The following is a 23,316-nucleotide window of genomic DNA, read 5'->3' on the forward strand; positions in this document are numbered from 1 at the left end:
TTTTTACTGTACGGTTTTTCGCACTTCCGGTTTCTACGTCACGCTACGCATCGATGTGACACAGATTGCAGCGGCTGGAAGAGCAGGTTTTTTCGATGCGAATCGGATTTATGACGTCAATAATTGAAGTTCAACACGGCGAGAAATCCAGTCCAAAGCCACTAGCGAAACGATAACACATTTTTTACCTCTCCGTGTGACGTAGTCCAGGAGAGGTTCTGTAACGGCCGTGTCTGTGTGTCTGTCCGTTGTTACACCCACGTGACCGCGTTCGCAGTTTGCGAATCGGAGCAAACGTGTTCGCCATTTCCGAACTGCTTTCACAGTCACGGAAATGGCTCCTATACTTGAGTTCTCACACCACCATCTTCTGGTCTTTGTCCATCCCACACGGACACCAGTCTCTTCTTACTGGCTTCTAATCACCACCAGCTTCTGTTCTTTGTCAATCCCACATTGACACCAGTCTGTACTTGCACTGGCTTCTAACACCACCATCCACTAGTCTTCCGTCTATTCCACATAGACACCAATCTGTATCATTGGCTTCTACTCCATTATCATCGTTTGGTTTTAGGATATACGCGGCGATCAGTTAGGGTTACGAGAAACGTCTATCCTCCCTAAGGTGGGATCGCCACCAAAAGTTTTCGCAATTGCGCTTTTTCCTTACTATTATGATGGAAACGAATCGTATATATACCCCAAAATTTGAAGAAAGCGGGCAAGAGGGGTACCCTTCACTTCAAACGTCAATATTAGCAAAGTTTGAGATGATAATAGGTATAACATTATTTTAAACGATTTAACTATTATTAATGTTAATTATTGAAGATTAAAATAATTAAAAATAATTATATTTATTTAAATATTAAAGATAAACCTCTCGTGCAAAGAGAGAGATTATCATCGCCTCCTATATCTACCAAGGCCCGTGCATGCGATATATTTCCTTCATTGCCTCCTATATCTATCAAGGCCCGTGAATTTCGATATACTTTTCAAAACAACAACCAAAATGGGAAGCTCCTCTCAGAAACATAATCATTTCTTTTCACTGTATATGAAATGAAAATATGGATAATATTGCGCTCCTTCTTTAATGGTATGAATCCTTGCCTGTCTATTAATATTTTACGAAGGAGTAATACGTTTTTAGCGAAGTCTAGAGAGGATAAATATAAGCGAGATTGTTTCGGAAAAAAAATACAGCTTCCACTAATGGGTTTATACTCCTTGTTAATGTTGTATAGAGTAATCACGATAAAAGCTTAAAAAATTACGAGAGGACAGACCTTTTTTATCCTCTTGTTTTATTCTTAATAAGAATATAAAACATATATTTTGTATCAAAAAATATTTTTTGGTGCTAAGATTGCTTTAAAAAAATCTAAACGGTTAGGCATTGGTAAAAAAGACAAATGATATTTTTCAAATCAAATGAGATAACGCCCACCTAGTTGAAAATTGCCGTTTTTTATTCGCGGGAGCCATTCTTAATGAGAATTTCGATGCTAGTAGGTTGTCAATTAAACTACCGGTATATTATTATTGTTGGAAATTGGATATTAAGTCAAATTAAGTGGTTGTAAAGAGCCAGCAGGTTTTTGCCGCTTCTTTTTGTGAGTATTTGATTTTTGTATGTAAAATGGAGGAAGATAATGTTGAGAGTAAGGATGAAATGCGGAAGCGCAAAGCGCGGGAAAGGATGAGGGCAAAAAGGTCGACGTTTTCATTGGATACTTAAGTGTATATAATCTTCTCGACACGGAGAGGTAATATTTTGGTTTTCCCAACTTGTCTTTTATAGATCTTTTCAAATGAACTGGAATTAAGGTTATTTCCGATTTATCATCATTAGATAGTTCATTTAATAACAAAAATAACAGTTTTCTCCTCAATCCAAAATCTCTAGCAGACGCCATCATGGAAAGTATCATCAAACGCAACAGAGAGAGAAAAAAAAACGTTCAGTGACGTCTGACGTCACTCTGACGTAGCGTTCGGGAAAAAACACATCGGTAGCGGTAACGGCTTTTTCCGATTTCCAGTTACTGAACGTAGCCCTAGCTTGCCAACACGGCAATAATAATTCGAAACATGGCGCTTGATTCCAACGCGCCTAACGTGGCCCTTACGTGGTCTCTCAGAAGCTCCATTATTAAAGATACGTAATAGAAGACTTGCCTGAAACGCAGACATCGCTAAGATTTTACCGAAACACCGCGCCCGCTGACAAATTGAAGCGATTTATAGTTCCTGACAACAGTGACGATTCAAGTTCTGAACAGTAAGAGGATGAAGAGTTAGAACGAGACGAGAACGGGAAACATTTAAAAGCAAAAACTAATGTAATACGAACAACCCTAAAGAACGATAAGACGAAGAACATTCCCACGATGAACGAATCCGAGTCACTTCCGCCAACTGAAGTAGAAGTGCGAACGAGTTTAACGAGGCCTAAAAGACAGGTGAAACGGCCAAGACACTTACAAGAATATTATTTGAATTTTTAATTGTAAAAGAAACAGAAATGACGTTGCAAATCTTAATTTCTACATTACTATTGTGTACCAAACATATTTTTGAATTTAATTTAAGTAACAATTAATTAATAAGTTTCAAATAACCGGGAGGTTAATAGTAACGGATGGCCGAATATTAACGTTTTCATATACTTTTACCATATTTTATTTTCGTTATATTTTTTGAACGAGATTGTAACGCCCGGAAAAAAAGGAACGAAGGTAGAGGGCGAAACCGTTTTCAGAATAGGTACGAGGGGACCAATGAGATAGATAGAGTTCCAATTCAAATCGGCTTACCGCGATACACATTGTTTTTATCAAGCAAGTTTATCAAAACATGACAGCGCCACCTGTGAGCCTCTAGCGTAACTAATTACAACTTTTACTCGCTTATTTTCAATCAGAAACATCGTTATGATTTTTAATTCATCTATTTATTAGATTAAAAAGGACTAGAGTTTTTATTATTTAACTTGCTTATTTTATTTAACACGTTTAAAAAACTATTTTGACAGCAGACGGTAATAAAAAAGTTCTTCAAGTGATTAATAGGTGGCGCCACCCGTATTTGATAAGGATTCATGCTCCACAAAAAGTGTATCGCGAATCGTCAATCTCGAGATCCCACGTTGTGACTCTAGGTTTATATATATTCTATCTCACTGGAGGGGACTAGCCCCCCAAAAACCAGTTTTTCCGCTTTTGCATCCCCATCAAAGCACGCTGTCGGGATATTTCGAGCGTTCGCGTATCTGCTCTCGTAATGTACGGCCGTACGATACTTTTCTCATTCAATGTTAACACCTTATCAATAAATGGGGAATAAAATAAAATAGGGCAAAATTAATTTAAAATTTTTTCCGGGTCGGCTCGGATAGGGTTTAAAATCGGGCCGGATCGGGTCGGGTTCACTTTCTATTGGGCCGGGCCCGGGTCGGGTTTCTATTAACTTCAAAATAATAGGGCAGGGTCGGGTCGGGCAATTTAAAGTTGGAAGAAATACAACTCAAGTCTCACAAGTTTCGGGCGAGACAGTGGGAGGAGGAGGGCGCAACGCGCTAGTTGCTAAGCGCAATATACGAGAATACTCCGTTCCATAAAAGGGGTAGGAAAACAGTAACAATTGACAAAGACTAAGTATATTTTTCTTTAGTGGACAAGCAAGGTCTTACTATTTTGTGCGTTTTTTAAAAAATGTACAGCTTGGCAACCCTGTTATTGTACGGCGTTTCGGTTATCGGTTTCGCGGCTAGGGTCCGGCTACTTTTATGATTCTTTCTCTCGTCTCGGTTGATTCGGCAAGCTTCGTTTATTTCCGGCCCTGGTGAAAAGGCCTCGTATGCATAAATAGTTTGCAGCAAACCGCATTTAGTGGCCGCCCCAAAGCCGCAGATCACGTTTTGGAGCAGACGCCGCATTCACCACTACTTCCTTTTTCCCACGTGACCTAAGCTCTCCGGACTCAATTTGGCCATGGAAGAAAGTATGGAAGGCCGACTCAGCCCTTTTTTTGAAAGGTGACCGGTAGCCCTGCATACTACAGCGCCCCTAGCTGTCATACTGAAAACAAACATGGTGGCGTCCTTATTTAATGTATTTTCTTTTGGTGAAAAGGTTGGGTTTATTAACGGGATGGCGGGGAATTTGAAATTTTAAAAATTCCGCCTTTTTTGACAGCCTGGAAACTGTCGCTTTCAGTATGGCGGACAGAGGGCAAACCCGTCGCTATTTTTAAACCACCTTTCACAGCTCAAAGGGGAGTCGGCCTTCCATACTTTCTTCCATGATTTGGCTATACGGGATTTACGAGAGGTATTTCTGTGGGCGCTGCCATAACCTGTCGGCGGCCTTTAGTTAGTGGCTGACATTCCCTGTCGTCGAACGCGCTCCGTAGCCTTGGCAGAACAATTCTCCGAAAAGGGGGCGGTAACCTCGTAAGTCCCGTATAGCTCCAGCGCGTCACATCCGCCGGACGGTGTCGCACATATTTGGTGGCCGCCTTTTTGGCCAAATTGGCTATCCATAATACGTAGTATCAGAAGGGGATAATGGAAGAAGGATGACACTCTGTATCCTCCCTATGCTTTAGTAATGTAACGTCATTCTTCCCAGGCACCCCCTTTTAGTTTGTTTTCCCGCTTATCAAACTACAAATGGCCATCGCACCGTAAGGTGAATTCAATAGTTTGCCACTAAATCCCCAGCAATCATCCCACAAACCTCGTCTGGACGTGGGACAAAATGCACAAGCGCGTCTTGCCAAATATTTAAGCGCTAATAGAGTAATGATGAGGGAACTATTTATCGCGTATGTGATTCGGTTTAGTAGCCTTGCTCTAAATGTTCCGATGTTGGGAAGAGTGGCGTTACACTCACCCAGCTTTGTGGTACACTTCTCTCGAAGAGAAGTATTATATACTTCTGGTAGTATTTATATAAATCCATAATTAAATATACCTTATCAATTACAAATGACTCACTCTAATCAAAAATAATCGAAATCAAAATACAGGTTTTAACGGGGAAAAATCATGAAAACGGTCAATATCCTTCAAATTATGCACATAGATTCTAATTGAACTCCTCTTTCGAACGATCCCGATCACCTTAATTGCAACTAAGGCATACCAATTGAATTTAACTGACCCCCCTCCGATTTAATTTTTAAACTGGTCAACGCAATTTTTAAACTGGTCATTTGCCCTGTACCACCGCCTTATTTCCCACGCTCCCGTTCGCCCTATTTGAACTGGGGGGAGACGGTAGGACGGCATAAACCTTAGGTGCCGCCTGGAAATAGTAACAATGGGATCGTAGTACGTGACACCCTCCCAAGTTTTACCGCTGTTCTGGTAGCCATATTAGGTGGTCTCAGCTTCATTCCTGCCTTAATCTTTGTGAAATCGTGAAATCACGCAATCTTTGGCAAAATCGCGAAATCTTTCTCGTAATCATCGGCAAAATCACGAAATCTTTCTCGTAATCATTGGCAAAATCACGAAATCTTTCTCGTAATCATTGGCAAAATCACGAAATCTTTCTCGTAATCATTGGCAAAATCACGAAATCTTTCTCGTAATCATTGGCAAAATCACGAAATCTCGTACGTTTTTGGGAATGTCGGACCCTGGGATGGGGCGCTCCACTTCTAAGACTTCTGAGAAATGCTCTTTGCTTAATAACCTACTTTTTTGGCTTCTCTTAGGGCGTTGTATTTCTAGATATCTAGTGATATGTCTAACACAAGACTTCTCACGGCGCTGTTTCTAGATATCTTTTTGATATTTCTAATACCAGAAGTGAGATGAGACTAGAAGTGAAGGGTTCTAGTATTGGTAATAGATCCTGGCATTAGTGAACAAATTTGAGGATTTTACGCCGCTTCAATCGCGCCAACGCTAGAGAGAAAAAAATTGGTAGAGTTCCAAAAATATTTCCTACCCCCTTCCCCTCAACCTAAAGCGGCGAAACACGGACGCGGGTGCTTGAATCTAGTTCGGCGGTGTACATCCGCGAGCGTCTCACGTTTTGGAGGGGAAAATTCTGAAACCGCCACTAGAGGGCCAACCGTTGGTGTGTTATCAAGAATATTCACTTTCGCCGAGTGAAGAATTTGGTTAGCTCAGTACTTCTAGTCTCATCTCACTTCTGCTAATACAATGTCTCTTAAGGGGCTCTAATATATTCAAAAGGCTCCCGATGAGCCAAAAACATAATATTGAAGAAGTTTCAACATATATAGATCTTTCATTCTTAATACAAGCAAGGGTTATATGATTCATTTCAGCTCATATGAAAGAAATAGCGGAGTATGATGTTGCCCCATGAATTGACTATATTTTTCAGAATGTTCCAAGGTAAGGTAACTTACTTCAATTGAAATTACCTTCTGAAAATTGATTTAATTTAAACACGATTAATGAATTTTAATATTAGTTAGAATGTTTAATTCTTGAAGAACATTTTCTTTCTACAAATGAGAAACTCAAACGATTAAAATTATCTTACAATGTAAGTAAAATATTTACATTATTTCAAAAAGCAGTATTAACGTATAATGAATAATGGACATTTCACTATTACTACTTGATAAGTTTCATTTTCAATTATTTTGAATATTTACAACGATCACATTTGAAGGGTTTTCCTCCACCGTGCAATCAAATTTCAATGGTATTTCACCGCTGTGAATGCGGACATGTCCGATAAAAAACTCTTATATTTACTAACAAATTCACAACAGTCACGTACGTCTGAAGGGTTTTTCTCTATTATGAAGGGTATTATGTGTGATCAAAACGAACTTTCATGCGCTAGTAAAGTCACAATGAGCACATTTAAAGGGCTTTCCCCCACTTTGAACGCGTTGATGCCTGATGAAAGTACTCTTGCCAGTGCACCTAAAGTCTTATTGATGGCATTAGAAGGGTTTTCCACCATTGTGTATGCGTTGATGTTTGGTCAAATTAGGCTTCTGTACGCTGGAATAGTTACACTTATCACATTTGAAGGGTTTTTCACCATTGTGAATGCGTTGATGTATGATTAAACTATTCTTGTGAGTGCTGGAATATTCACACTGGCTACATTTGAAGCGTTTTTCGTCACTGTGAACGCGTTGATGTCTGATAAAACTACTCTTGACAGCGCAACCAAAATCACACTGGTCACATTGGAAAGGTTTTTCTACACTGTGAACACGTTGATGTGTGATCAATCCGGACTTCCGCGCGCTAGCGTAGTCACACTGATCACATTGGAAAGGTTTTTCTCCACTGTGAACGCGTTGATGTGAGATCAATACAGACTTCCATGCGCTAGCGTAGTCACACTGATCACATTGGAAAGGTTTTTCAGCACTGTGAACGCGTTGATGTCTGATAAAATTACCCTTGACAGCGCATCTAAAATCACACTGTTCACAATGGAAAGGTTTTTCTCTACTGTGAACGCTTTGATGTGTGATCAATATAGACTTCCACGCATATGCGTAGTCACACTGATCACAATGGAAAGGTTTTTCTCCACTGTGAAGTTGTTGATGTGTGATCAATACGGACTTCCACTTGGTAGCGAAGTCACACTGATCACATTGGAAAGGTTTTTCTCCACTGTGAACGCGTTGATGTCTGATAAAACTACTCTTGTCAGCGCACATAAAATCACACTGATCACATTGGAAAGGTTTTTCACCACTGTGAATGCGTTCATGTCTGGTCAAATTACATTTCTGTGTGCTCAAAAATTCACACTGATCACATTTGAAGATTTTCCCTCTAGTAAGAATTTTTTTGTTATGGTCTAGACCTCTTTTTTGTTCAGTATTATGTTCTTCCGTGGATTTATCTACAAAAAGCAAAAACTATATTTCATTAAGGAAATAATCACGTAACATCCGGAAAATAGAGATACGACACGAGGAAATCGCGATGATACTATGGGATGTGGTCTTAACTTGTATCATAAACTTTATTGATGCATCCGCCCAAGTATTATCGTTACACAGTGGGGACGGGGAGCGCGCGAAAGATTCCCAGAGTCGCGTCTACTTTTTCCTAGTTATATTCAATCGTGGTTTACAAATTAACATTAAATATATTGTATATAGAATTCTGTAAGCGCGCTTGATAAAATAAGTTATGTGAAGACACAACATTAAAGAAAAGTAGTAGTTTCTTCTCTCTAAACCAATGCGAGGCTTGTTGTAGGTAACTAGGCTTTAGTAATGTAACGTCATTCTTCCCAGGCTCCCCCTTTTAGTTTGTTTTCCCGCTTATCAAACTACAAATGGCCATCGCACCGTAAGGTGAATTCAATAGTTTGCCACTAAATCCCCAGCAATCATCCCACAAACCTCGTCTGGACGTGGGACAAAATGCACAAGCGCGTCTTGCCAAATATTTAAGCGCTAATAGAGTAATGATGAGGGAACTATTTATCGCGTATGTGATTCGGTTTAGTAGCCTTGCTCTAAATGTTCCGATGTTGGGAAGAGTGGCGTTACACTCACCCAGCTTTGTGGTACACTTCTCTCGAAGAGAAGTATTATATACTTCTGGTAGTATTTATATAAATCCATAATTAAATATACCTTATCAATTACAAATGACTCACTCTAATCAAAAATAATCGAAATCAAAATACAAGTTTTAACGGGGAAAAATCATGAAAACGGTCAATATCCTTCAAATTATGCACATAGATTCTAATTGAACTCCTCTTTCGAACGATCCCGATCACCTTAATTGCAACTAAGGCATACCAATTGAATTTAACTGACCCCCCTCCGATTTAATTTTTAAACTGGTCAACGCAATTTTTAAACTGGTCATTTGCCCTGTACCACCGCCTTATTTCCCACGCTCCCGTTCGCCCTATTTGAACTGGGGGGAGACGGTGGGACGGCATAAACCTTAGGTGCCGCCTGGAAATAGTAACAATGGGATCGTAGTACGTGACACCCTCCCAAGTTTTACCGCTGTTCTGGTAGCCATATTAGGTGGTCTCAGCTTCATTCCTGCCTTAATCTTTGTGAAATCGTGAAATCACGCAATCTTTGGCAAAATCGCGAAATCTTTCTCGTAATCATCGGCAAAATCACGAAATCTTTCTCGTAATCATTGGCAAAATCACGAAATCTTTCTCGTAATCATTGGCAAAATCACGAAATCTTTCTCGTAATCATTGGCAAAATCACGAAATCTCGTACGTTTTTGGGAATGTCGGACCCTGGGATGGGGCGCTCCACTTCTAAGACTTCTGAGAAATGCTCTTTGCTTAATAACCTACTTTTTTGGCTTCTCTTAGGGCGTTGTATTTCTAGATATCTAGTGATATGTCTAACACAAGACTTCTCACGGCGCTGTTTCTAGATATCTATTTGATATTTCTAATACCAGAAGTGAGATAAGACTAGAAGTGAAGGGTTCTAGTATTGGTAATAGATCCTGGCATTAGTGAACAAATTTGAGGATTTTACGCCGCTTCAATCGCGCCAACGCTAGAGAGAAAAAAATTGGTAGAGTTCCAAAAATATTTCCTACCCCCTTCCCCTCAACCTAAAGCGGCGAAACACGGACGCGGGTGCTTGAATCTAGTTCGGCGGTGTACATCCGCGAGCGTCTCACGTTTTGGAGGGGAAAATTCTGAAACCGCCACTAGAGGGCCAACCGTTGGTGTGTTATCAAGAATATTCACTTTCGCCGAGTGAAGAATTTGGTTAGCTCAGTACTTCTAGTCTCATCTCACTTCTGCTAATACAAGGTCTCTTAAGGGGCTCTAATATATTCAAAAGGCTCCCGATGAGCCAAAAACATAATATTGAAGAAGTTTCAACATATATAGATCTTTCATTCTTAATACAAGCAAGGGTTATACGATTCATTTCAGCTCATATGAAAGAAATAGCGGAGTATGATGTTGCCCCATGAATTGACTATATTTTTCAGAATGTTCCAAGGTAAGGTAACTTACTTCAATTGAAATTACCTTCTGAAAATTGATTTAATTTAAACACGATTAATGAATTTTAATATTAGTTAGAATGTTTAATTCTTGAAGAACATTTTCTTTCTACAAATGAGAAACTCAAACGATTAAAATTATCTTACAATGTAAGTAAAATATTTACATTATTTCAAAAAGCAGTATTAACGTATAATGAATAATGGACATTTCACTATTACTACTTGATAAGTTTCATTTTCAATTATTTTGAATATTTACAACGATCACATTTGAAGGGTTTTCCTCCACCGTGCAATCAAATTTCAATGGTATTTCACCGCTGTGAATGCGGACATGTCCGATAAAAAACTCTTATATTTACTAACAAATTCACAACAGTCACGTACGTCTGAAGGGTTTTTCTCTATTATGAAGGGTATTATGTGTGATCAAAACGAACTTTCATGCGCTAGTAAAGTCACAATGAGCACATTTAAAGGGCTTTCCCCCACTTTGAACGCGTTGATGCCTGATGAAAGTACTCTTGCCAGTGCACCTAAAGTCTTATTGATGGCATTTGAAGGGTTTTCCACCATTGTGTATGCGTTGATGTTTGGTCAAATTAGGCTTCTGTACGCTGGAATAGTCACACTTATCACATTTGAAGGGTGTTTCACCATTGTGAATGCGTTGATGTATGATTAAACTATTCTTGTGAGTGCTGGAATATTCACACTGGCTACATTTGAAGCGTTTGTCGTCACTGTGAACGCGTTGATGTCTGATAAAACTACTCTTGTCAGCGCACATAAAATCACACTGATCACATTGGAAAGGTTTTTCACCACTGTGAATGCGTTCATGTCTGGTCAAATTACATTTCTGTGTGCTCAAAAATTCACACTGATCACATTTGAAGATTTTCCCTCTAGTAAGAATTTTTTTGTTATGGTCTAGACCTCTTTTTTGTTCAGTATTATGTTCTTCCGTGGATTTATCTACAAAAAGCAAAAACTATATTTCATTAAGGAAATAATCACGTAACATCCGGAAAATAGAGATACGACACGAGGAAATCGCGATGATACTATGGGATGTGGTCTTAACTTGTATCATAAACTTTATTGATGCATCCGCCCAAGTATTATCGTTACACAGTGGGGACGGGGAGCGCGCGAAAGATTCCCAGAGTCGCGTCTACTTTTTCCTAGTTATATTCAATCGTGGTTTACAAATTAACATTAAATATATTGTATATAGAATTCTGTAAGCGCGCTTGATAAAATAAGTTATGTGAAGACACAACATTAAAGAAAAGTAGTAGTTTCTTCTCTCTAAACCAATGCGAGGCTTGTTGTAGGTAACTAGGCTTTAGTAATGTAACGTCATTCTTCCCAGGCTCCCCCTTTTAGTTTGTTTTCCCGCTTATCAAACTACAAATGGCCATCGCACCGTAAGGTGAATTCAATAGTTTGCCACTAAATCCCCAGCAATCATCCCACAAACCTCGTCTGGACGTGGGACAAAATGCACAAGCGCGTCTTGCCAAATATTTAAGCGCTAATAGAGTAATGATGAGGGAACTATTTATCGCGTATGTGATTCGGTTTAGTAGCCTTGCTCTAAATGTTCCGATGTTGGGAAGAGTGGCGTTACACTCACCCAGCTTTGTGGTACACTTCTCTCGAAGAGAAGTATTATATACTTCTGGTAGTATTTATATAAATCCATAATTAAATATACCTTATCAATTACAAATGACTCACTCTAATCAAAAATAATCGAAATCAAAATACAAGTTTTAACGGGGAAAAATCATGAAAACGGTCAATATCCTTCAAATTATGCACATAGATTCTAATTGAACTCCTCTTTCGAACGATCCCGATCACCTTAATTGCAACTAAGGCATACCAATTGAATTTAACTGACCCCCCTCCGATTTAATTTTTAAACTGGTCAACGCAATTTTTAAACTGGTCATTTGCCCTGTACCACCGCCTTATTTCCCACGCTCCCGTTCGCCCTATTTGAACTGGGGGGAGACGGTGGGACGGCATAAACCTTAGGTGCCGCCTGGAAATAGTAACAATGGGATCGTAGTACGTGACACCCTCCCAAGTTTTACCGCTGTTCTGGTAGCCATATTAGGTGGTCTCAGCTTCATTCCTGCCTTAATCTTTGTGAAATCGTGAAATCACGCAATCTTTGGCAAAATCGCGAAATCTTTCTCGTAATCATCGGCAAAATCACGAAATCTTTCTCGTAATCATTGGCAAAATCACGAAATCTTTCTCGTAATCATTGGCAAAATCACGAAATCTTTCTCGTAATCATTGGCAAAATCACGAAATCTCGTACGTTTTTGGGAATGTCGGACCCTGGGATGGGGCGCTCCACTTCTAAGACTTCTGAGAAATGCTCTTTGCTTAATAACCTACTTTTTTGGCTTCTCTTAGGGCGTTGTATTTCTAGATATCTAGTGATATGTCTAACACAAGACTTCTCACGGCGCTGTTTCTAGATATCTATTTGATATTTCTAATACCAGAAGTGAGATAAGACTAGAAGTGAAGGGTTCTAGTATTGGTAATAGATCCTGGCATTAGTGAACAAATTTGAGGATTTTACGCCGCTTCAATCGCGCCAACGCTAGAGAGAAAAAAATTGGTAGAGTTCCAAAAATATTTCCTACCCCCTTCCCCTCAACCTAAAGCGGCGAAACACGGACGCGGGTGCTTGAATCTAGTTCGGCGGTGTACATCCGCGAGCGTCTCACGTTTTGGAGGGGAAAATTCTGAAACCGCCACTAGAGGGCCAACCGTTGGTGTGTTATCAAGAATATTCACTTTCGCCGAGTGAAGAATTTGGTTAGCTCAGTACTTCTAGTCTCATCTCACTTCTGCTAATACAAGGTCTCTTAAGGGGCTCTAATATATTCAAAAGGCTCCCGATGAGCCAAAAACATAATATTGAAGAAGTTTCAACATATATAGATCTTTCATTCTTAATACAAGCAAGGGTTATACGATTCATTTCAGCTCATATGAAAGAAATAGCGGAGTATGATGTTGCCCCATGAATTGACTATATTTTTCAGAATGTTCCAAGGTAAGGTAACTTACTTCAATTGAAATTACCTTCTGAAAATTGATTTAATTTAAACACGATTAATGAATTTTAATATTAGTTAGAATGTTTAATTCTTGAAGAACATTTTCTTTCTACAAATGAGAAACTCAAACGATTAAAATTATCTTACAATGTAAGTAAAATATTTACATTATTTCAAAAAGCAGTATTAACGTATAATGAATAATGGACATTTCACTATTACTACTTGATAAGTTTCATTTTCAATTATTTTGAATATTTACAACGATCACATTTGAAGGGTTTTCCTCCACCGTGCAATCAAATTTCAATGGTATTTCACCGCTGTGAATGCGGACATGTCCGATAAAAAACTCTTATATTTACTAACAAATTCACAACAGTCACGTACGTCTGAAGGGTTTTTCTCTATTATGAAGGGTATTATGTGTGATCAAAACGAACTTTCATGCGCTAGTAAAGTCACAATGAGCACATTTAAAGGGCTTTCCCCCACTTTGAACGCGTTGATGCCTGATGAAAGTACTCTTGCCAGTGCACCTAAAGTCTTATTGATGGCATTTGAAGGGTTTTCCACCATTGTGTATGCGTTGATGTTTGGTCAAATTAGGCTTCTGTACGCTGGAATAGTCACACTTATCACATTTGAAGGGTGTTTCACCATTGTGAATGCGTTGATGTATGATTAAACTATTCTTGTGAGTGCTGGAATATTCACACTGGCTACATTTGAAGCGTTTGTCGTCACTGTGAACGCGTTGATGTCTGATAAAACTACTCTTGACAGCGCAACCAAAATCACACTGGTCACATTGGAAAGGTTTTTCTACACTGTGAACACGTTGATGTGTGATCAATCCGGACTTCCGCGCGCTAGCGTAGTCACACTGATCACATTGGAAAGGTTTTTCTCCACTGTGAACGCGTTGATGTGAGATCAATACAGACTTCCATGCGCTAGCGTAGTCACACTGATCACATTGAAAAGGTTTTTCAGCACTGTGAACGCGTTGATGTCTGATAAAATTACCCTTGACAGCGCATCTAAAATCACACTGTTCACAATGGAAAGGTTTTTCTCTACTGTGAACGCTTTGATGTGTGATCAATATAGACTTCCACGCACATGCGTAATCACACTGATCACAATGGAAAGGTTTTTCTCCACTGTGAAGTTGTTGATGTGTGATCAATACGGACTTCCACTTGGTAGCGAAGTCACACTGATCACATTGGAAAGGTTTTTCTCCACTGTGAACGCGTTGATGTCTGATAAAACTACTCTTGTCAGCGCACATAAAATCACACTGATCACATTGGAAAGGTTTTTCACCACTGTGAATGCGTTCATGTCTGGTCAAATTACATTTCTGTGTGCTCAAAAATTCACACTGATCACATTTGAAGATTTTTCCGCTAGTAAGAATTTTTTTGTTATGGTCTAGACCTCTTTTTGTTCAGTATTATGTTCTTCCGTGGATTTATCTACAAAAAGCAAAAACTATATTTCATTAAGGAAATAATCACGTAACATCCGGAAAATAGAGATACGACACGAGGAAATCGCGATGATACTATGGGATGTGGTCTTAACTTGTATCATAAACTTTATTGATGCATCCGCCCAAGTATTATCGTTACACAGTGGGGACGGGGAGCGCGAGAAAGATTCCCAGAGTCGCGTCTACTTTTTCCTAGTTATATTCAATCGTGGTTTACAAATTAACATTAAATATATTGTATATAGAATTCTGTAAGCGCGCTTGATAAATAAGTTATGTGAAGACACAACATTAAAGAAAAGTAGTACTTTCTTCTCTCTAAACCAATGCGAGGCTTGTTGTAGGTAACTAGGCTTTAGTAATGTAACGTCATTCTTCCCAGGCTCCCCCTTTTAGTTTGTTTTCCCGCTTATCAAACTACAAATGGCCATCGCACCGTAAGGTGAATTCAATAGTTTGCCACTAAATCCCCAGCAATCATCCCACAAACCTCGTCTGGACGTGGGACAAAATGCACAAGCGCGTCTTGCCAAATATTTAAGCGCTAATAGAGTAATGATGAGGGAACTATTTATCGCGTATGTGATTCGGTTTAGTAGCCTTGCTCTAAATGTTCCGATGTTGGGAAGAGTGGCGTTACACTCACCCAGCTTTGTGGTACACTTCTCTCGAAGAGAAGTATTATATACTTCTGGTAGTATTTATATAAATCCATAATTAAATATACCTTATCAATTACAAATGACTCACTCTAATCAAAAATAATCGAAATCAAAATACAAGTTTTAACGGGGAAAAATCATGAAAACGGTCAATATCCTTCAAATTATGCACATAGATTCTAATTGAACTCCTCTTTCGAACGATCCTGATCACCTTAATTGCAACTAAGGCATACCAATTGAATTTAACTGACCCCCCTCCGATTTAATTTTTAAACTGGTCAACGCAATTTTTAAACTGGCCATTTGCCCTGTACCACCGCCTTATTTCCCACGCTCCCGTTCGCCCTATTTGAACTGGGGGGAGACGGTGGGACGGCATAAACCTTAGGTGCCGCCTGGAAATAGTAACAATGGGATCGTAGTACGTGACACCCTCCCAAGTTTTACCGCTGTTCTGGTAGCCATATTAGGTGGTCTCAGCTTCATTCCTGCCTTAATCTTTGTGAAATCGTGAAATCACGCAATCTTTGGCAAAATCGCGAAATCTTTCTCGTAATCATCGGCAAAATCACGAAATCTTTCTCGTAATCATTGGCAAAATCACGAAATCTTTCTCGTAATCATTGGCAAAATCACGAAATCTTTCTCGTAATCATTGGCAAAATCACGAAATCTCGTACGTTTTTGGGAATGTCGGACCCTGGGATGGGGCGCTCCACTTCTAAGACTTCTGAGAAATGCTCTTTGCTTAATAACCTACTTTTTTGGCTTCTCTTAGGGCGTTGTATTTCTAGATATCTAGTGATATGTCTAACACAAGACTTCTCACGGCGCTGTTTCTAGATATCTTTTTGATATTTCTAATACCAGAAGTGAGATGAGACTAGAAGTGAAGGGTTCTAGTATTGGTAATAGATCCTGGCATTAGTGAACAAATTTGAGGATTTTACGCCGCTTCAATCGCGCCAACGCTAGAGAGAAAAAAATTGGTAGAGTTCCAAAAATATTTCCTACCCCCTTCCCCTCAACCTAAAGCGGCGAAACACGGACGCGGGTGCTTGAATCTAGTTCGGCGGTGTACATCCGCGAGCGTCTCACGTTTTGGAGGGGAAAATTCTGAAACCGCCACTAGAGGGCCAACCGTTGGTGTGTTATCAAGAATATTCACTTTCGCCGAGTGAAGAATTTGGTTAGCTCAGTACTTCTAGTCTCATCTCACTTCTGCTAATACAAGGTCTCTTAAGGGGCTCTAATATATTCAAAAGGCTCCCGATGAGCCAAAAACATAATATTGAAGAAGTTTCAACATATATAGATCTTTCATTCTTAATACAAGCAAGGGTTATATGATTCATTTCAGCTCATATGAAAGAAATAGCGGAGTATGATGTTGCCCCATGAATTGACTATATTTTTCAGAATGTTCCAAGGTAAGGTAACTTACTTCAATTGAAATTACCTTCTGAAAATTGATTTAATTTAAACACGATTAATGAATTTTAATATTAGTTAGAATGTTTAATTCTTGAAGAACATTTTCTTTCTACAAATGAGAAACTCAAACGATTAAAATTATCTTACAATGTAAGTAAAATATTTACATTATTTCAAAAAGCAGTATTAACGTATAATGAATAATGGACATTTCACTATTACTACTTGATAAGTTTCATTTTCAATTATTTTGAATATTTACAACGATCACATTTGAAGGGTTTTCCTCCACCGTGCAATCAAATTTCAATGGTATTTCACCGCTGTGAATGCGGACATGTCCGATAAAAAACTCTTATATTTACTAACAAATTCACAACAGTCACGTACGTCTGAAGGGTTTTTCTCTATTATGAAGGGTATTATGTGTGATCAAAACGAACTTTCATGCGCTAGTAAAGTCACAATGAGCACATTTAAAGGGCTTTCCCCCACTTTGAACGCGTTGATGCCTGATGAAAGTACTCTTGCCAGTGCACCTAAAGTCTTATTGATGGCATTAGAAGGGTTTTCCACCATTGTGTATGCGTTGATGTTTGGTCAAATTAGGCTTCTGTACGCTGGAATAGTCACACTTATCACATTTGAAGGGTTTTTCACCATTGTGAATGCGTTGATGTATGATTAAACTATTCTTGTGAGTGCTGGAATATTCACACTGGCTACATTTGAAGCGTTTTTCGTCACTGTGAACGCGTTGATGTCTGATAAAACTACTCTTGACAGCGCAACCAAAATCACACTGGTCACATTGGAAAGGTTTTTCTACACTGTGAACACGTTGATGTGTGATCAATCCGGACTTCCGCGCGCTAGCGTAGTCACACTGATCACATTGGAAAGGTTTTTCTCCACTGTGAACGCGTTGATGTGAGATCAATACAGACTTCCATGCGCTAGCGTAGTCACACTGATCACATTGGAAAGGTTTTTCAGCACTGTGAACGCGTTGATGTCTGATAAAATTACCCTTGAGAGCGCATCTAAAATCACACTGTTCACAATGGAAAGGCTTTTCTCTACTGTGAACGCTTTGATGTGTGATCAATATAGACTTCCACGCACATGCGTAGTCACACTGATCACAATAGAAAGGTTTTTCTCCACTGTGAAGTTGTTGATGTGTGATCAATACGGACTTCCACTTGGTAGCGAAGTCACACTGATCACATTGGAAAGGTTTTTCTCCACTGTGAACGCGTTGATGTCTGATAAAACTACTCTTGTCAGCGCACATAAAATCACACTGATCACATTGGAAAGGTTTTTCACCACTGTGAATGCGTTCATGTCTGGTCAAATTACATTTCTGTGTGCTCAAAAATTCACACTGATCACATTTGAAGATTTTTCCTCTAGTAAGAATTTTTTTGTTATGGTCTAGACCTCTTTTTTGTTCAGTATTATGTTCTTCCGTGGATTTATCTACAAAAAGCAAAAACTATATTTCATTAAGGAAATAATCACGTAACATCCGGAAAATAGAGATACGACACGAGGAAATCGCGATGATACTATGGGATGTGGTCTTAACTTGTATCATAAACCTTATTGATGCATCCGCCCAAGTATTATCGTTACACAGTGGGGACGGGGAGCGCGCGAAAGATTCCCAGAGTCGCGTCTACTTTTTCCTAGTTATATTCAATCGTGGTTTACAAATTAACATTAAATATATTGTATATAGAATTCTGTAAGCGCGCTTGATAAAATAAGTTATGTGAAGACACAACATTAAAGAAAAGTAGTAGTTTCTTCTCTCTAAACCAATGCGAGGCTTGTTGTAGGTAACTAGGCTTTAGTAATGTAACGTCATTCTTCCCAGGCTCCCCCTTTTAGTTTGTTTTCCCGCTTATCAAACTACAAATGGCCATCGCACCGTAAGGTGAATTCAATAGTTTGCCACTAAATCCCCAGCAATCATCCCACAAACCTCGTCTGGACGTTTGCCACTTTCGTGCACACTGATTAAATTGATTAATTATGGATAAGGACAACCTCTTTGATAAAAGCGAAGGCGAAAAGACAGAAGGGACTAGGGACAGGCCAGTGTTATTTAACATTTTCATATATTAACGCCCCAGGCGAATTTAACCCATTAAATAATTTTTGGCAATTGTTGAAATAACAATTTAGTGCTGGAACGTAAAATGTTTATCTCGTACCTAAGAAATTGTTTTGCATAATTGTTTCGAATAAGCTACAGCGAGGATGACAAAACAAGTTGGAAAAACCAAAATATTAACTCTCCGAGTCAAGAGGTCTACTACTACAAACTTATTTACCTAGATATGGAATTGTTTCTCTTTTTTTGAAGTAAAAATTTACGAATTATTGAAGCAGTATTCCAAGCATGGATGGTGGTGTTTAGAAGCTAGTAAGTCCTTGTGGGATGGACAAATGACCAGAGGATGATGGTGATAGACACATACAATTTTCCAAATTTCCGGGAACTGTAAATGCGGTCCGGAAATTGAGAACACATTTGCTCCGATTTGCCAAAAGCGAACGCGGACCCCTGGGGTGTAACAACAAACAGACACACACACAGACACGTCGAAATTGGAACCTCTCCGTGACATACATCACTCGGAGAGGTAAAAAAACTCGGGTACATTTAAGGCCGTTGACAACCATATCTTCTATATCTATATAAATCAAAGTCCTGACTGACTGATAATCAACGCCCAGCCCAAACCGCTTGCCCTAGAAGGCTGAACATTTGCAGGAACTTTAATAAGTAGGCGCGTACTCAGAAATATTTTTCCAATCTGCCACCAGCTTAATAAATGGCGCCCAGAAATATAAAAAATCTTCTCTATGCAACAAAGTCAGAGCGTTTCAACCGATTTCACAAATATTTTGTACACTGGTTTCCTTTAGGCTATAGACGGGCTGAATGGTCTTTTGGGCTCGATTTGTTGTCATCTCTATAAATGGCGGCCAGAAATTTTAAAACAATTCTTTATGGAATAATGTAAGCATGAAAAGTAATAAAAATGTCCCGACGAGCTGACGGGCAACGCCGAGTCCTTCGCTCTTAGGGTGCTTCAAAAAAGTTAGTCATCAGTAAAATCTAACCGTTCTTTATATCATTTTCATGCAAGTTCATATTACACGCGAGCGACGCCCCGGGTAAAAGCTAGTTCTGAATTAAAGTGGAGGAAAGATGGAAAGTAGAGCTCGTCGAACGATATTTTCGGATAAAAATCCAAGATGGAAACTTTTGACGACACACTTAAAATCCTCGAGATATTTCCCAATTTTTTTATACGGGTTCTGCACGAACCCTGGAATAGGGATCTGCCTGCTTTTACCAGGAGTATTAAATAGGTTTTTTCAGTTTTTGACCTAGATAGCAGCAACACCAATAGCGTATTCAACTTAGCGCTCAAGGGCGCTAGATCTGCTCGCGCTCGGATTTCCGTTTTCCATTTACCGAGCGCTGGGCCCAAGATTCCATCGGTGCTAATCTGTACAGAATAGATAGCTCGCTAAATTTGTATCGACGATTACGACGGAAAAAGACAATTGTTAACGCAGCTCAAGAAATGAAGCGCATTTCATGTCGTCTAGAGCAAATCAAGAGCGATCTCAGAGCAGTTATGTGGAAAACGCCATTAGACTATACATCGAGAAGGCGGAAATGATTGATAGGCATATTTCCCCCATTGGGGGTAGGGATGTGAAACCCCACCCTAGGCACTCAAATTATTAAAGTATAAAATGACTTACCAATTTCCGAACAAGGTGATTCGGAATTCCTTGGAGCGATTTCTTGAAATGTCTCCGAGTTGGACACCGAACTATTATTTCCGACTTCAATCGGAACTTCGGGTAAATTGATTTCCATAGAGACGGAGGTCAATTCTGATAGTTCATTTGGGCTACGTTCAGGTTTAGAAACACACACTGGCCCATTCAGTGGCCTTGGATCAACACGCTTCAGTTTTGGCAAACACAGTACCATACTTCGATTTTGTCTATCTGTTTTCTTCGCACCTGTCAAGGTTATTCTGGATTGGTTATCATCGAGATCGTTTTCTACGGCTAAATCTAGTGAACCACATTCGACATTTGCGCCAAGAGAAAGATCCAAGTGTTTTTCAACTTCAACATTCGATTCAGGAACACGAAATTCCTTTGATCGAGTTGTTCTTTCGTCAGTTTCTCCCTCTTTTGAAACACTTTGTGATTTACGATAAGAATCGATAATTGTATTATTGTTCTCAAGAGGTTCTCGTGACGAATCACTTGCCATCGTTGTGTCGAGAGGCATTTTCAATTGGTTTTCGACCTCGAGCTTCGGCGAAGGGACACAAAGTGGCGAATTCTCACTGTATATCAATTTAGGGACACATGCGTTCGTAATTCGCGTTATAAACCCCACATTTTTAGACTTTTTTGGGATAATTTCAGTTTCGTTGTTTGTATTGCCAACCTCCGCAACATATTGAGGCTCAGAATCAGGCGATTCTTGACTAATATCTTCTCTACCCAGCATACCTTGGACATTGACAGCTTCGACACTGTGCATCACAATTGGAAGAGATAACTCCTGGCCATTAATCCCCGAATCATTTTCAACGGGTTCAGATTTCACTAATTCATCGTTAGCTAATTGATCCATTCCACTTTTCACCTATTTTTCAAACAATCAACTCTTAACCTTTGGAGTAACTCTTTCCTATCGACCATGAAAATGAAGAATGTTCCATACCATCAAATCTTTGATTCTCTTTTCCAAGTCTTTAATGACCCTATTGAGCCTTTCAATTTCGTCTATTTGTTTATTTATCGTTAATGTTGTTTTCACTCTCTCTTTTCCCATGTTTGAAATTAAAACATTACGCTAAACAAAATAAGATTTCATTTTAACAGTAAATATTCTTTGGACTCTCGTTGGCTGAGCGTATTTTAAAGGGGCAAGCAAGAAAGAACAAAGTTGGGTTTCTTTGTTGCTAAAGAGGGATGTGTTACCAATCCCCTTAGATCAGAGCCAATCCTGATTGGTACTTTCACAAATAAACCTAATTATTCACCCACCCACAGAGTTTGGTTCCACTTTAAGGGACATAAGATTCGACAACTCATTCTGTACATTTAAAATGAGCTATGATACCAAAAGGGTCTCATATTTTTGTGCTTAATTTCACTCTAGTTAAAAATACCTCGGCTTCCAGTTCCCTGACTCGAACATCCCTGGCTTTAACTTCATTGATAAGATCATCTTTGCTCAAGTGATCATAATTACAATCTTCCTCAGTCTTCATTTCCTAAAAACAAAGTTTCCCTAATTTTATATTTGCCTTAAACAGTCAATATTGCAATAATTTCTCAAATACTTCTTTAATCGCCAACCTTTGAAGATTTACTAAACTCATTTCGGAATTTTGTGCAGAGAGTTTGTGAAGTTGTAAATCTTCCCTAAAATGAAATAATTTTTCAAACAGAAGAAAATGAACATATAACAAGAAAGGTTTCCCAATACATTGTAGCTTTCGCTATCAAAGCTTAGAAAAACATGCTTAGCTAGTTCAAAAGATTGTGACAATTGACACTGCAACTTTCTTCAAGATTAGGGAATTCCTCAAACCCATTTTTTGAATACAACCAGCTTCTTATAAATTTTTTATTCTGCTAGTATTTGCCTTATTTTTGAAATAGCAAGAAAGATCTTTTTCTTTTCAAGACATAATAGTTTCGATAGGTTTGGATCCGTAACATGCCTTATTGATATACAAGTTACAATTTATTCATGACTTACCAGCTTAAACGTTCGACCATAACACGACAATCCTTCACAAAATCCATCATACTTTATAGAGTTTCCCTGTTTAGATAACATACGTAAAATTTTAATGATAATAAAAAACATGGCCTTAAACAAATATTGAGCGTTTTCCCCTCTGTTCAATATAGATTCTTACATGAGGGGCTAAATGTGCGCCTGTTTTTGTTATTATCAAGTTTTATCAACTAAATAAATTTCCCCTTTTCCAAAATTTTACTAAATAGAATATGTGTTTGTACCCCTAATTATTGGTACCTTTCCAAATTATGGCTAATTAGCTTTTTTATTGCCACCTTTTCCAAAAAATTGTTATTTTTAGTTTCTTTCTACCCTAAAAAGAGGCGCACTTTTAGCCATTCGTTAATTTACTTGTTGAAAACTTGTGAAAATTTGAGAAAGAACCCTAAACATAGTTTTCCAGCACAAAATGAACATCTATAACCTATTATGTGGATTCGGCACAAAAGTTAATTAAGAATAAAGTAATTTTAAATACCTTTGCAAGTAGCCAATTCCGAACACTCGATGAATACTTTATTAATTACATTAAACGACGTGATTTTTAAAACACAATGTTCAGCGATATGTCACGTTTTACCGCGATTTTGAAGCAGACGGCTTCGTTTGGTCACAACCGACTCGATCACGCTTTTGGATGCACGCGCTATAGATGCCCGTCCAAAGAATGTTTTTCCTATGTACAAGCGCATACCAGGAATTTTCGGTTTTTTCCTTCGAAAAATCAAAGGAGTCAGCTTTTAACACGCCCTTCT

General features: G+C 38.8%; 2 protein-coding genes and 1 long non-coding RNA gene across 3 annotated transcripts in view; 1 reads left to right on the top strand and 2 right to left on the bottom strand.

Moving 5' to 3' along the window:
* Nucleotides 1–23,316, top strand: part of LOC149621196 (uncharacterized) — a 204,544-nt gene that overhangs the window by 35,346 nt on the left and 145,882 nt on the right. The gene's annotated exons all lie outside the window — the stretch shown is intronic.
* LOC149621198 (uncharacterized) lies at nt 13,637–15,720 on the bottom strand. The gene is made up of 3 exons (XM_089855912.1): nt 15,703–15,720; nt 15,556–15,650; nt 13,637–14,504 (listed from the first exon to the last, which is right to left on the bottom strand). Exons 1-3 carry the CDS (start codon nt 15,718–15,720, stop codon nt 13,637–13,639), a joined length of 981 nt encoding a protein of 326 aa, XP_089712038.1.
* LOC149621199 (uncharacterized) lies at nt 20,456–22,668 on the bottom strand. Its single transcript, XM_089855913.1, has 5 exons — nt 22,517–22,668; nt 22,095–22,176; nt 21,921–22,025; nt 21,470–21,601; nt 20,456–21,391 (listed from the first exon to the last, which is right to left on the bottom strand). Exons 1-5 carry the CDS (start codon nt 22,564–22,566, stop codon nt 20,456–20,458), a joined length of 1,305 nt encoding a protein of 434 aa, XP_089712039.1. The 5' UTR covers nt 22,567–22,668.

The sequence above is a fragment of the Phalangium opilio genome, unplaced genomic scaffold (assembly GCF_054372755.1).
Source record: "Phalangium opilio isolate 3A_F unplaced genomic scaffold, DU_Popi_V2 ptg000209l_1, whole genome shotgun sequence".
NCBI lineage: Eukaryota > Metazoa > Arthropoda > Arachnida > Opiliones > Phalangiidae > Phalangium > Phalangium opilio.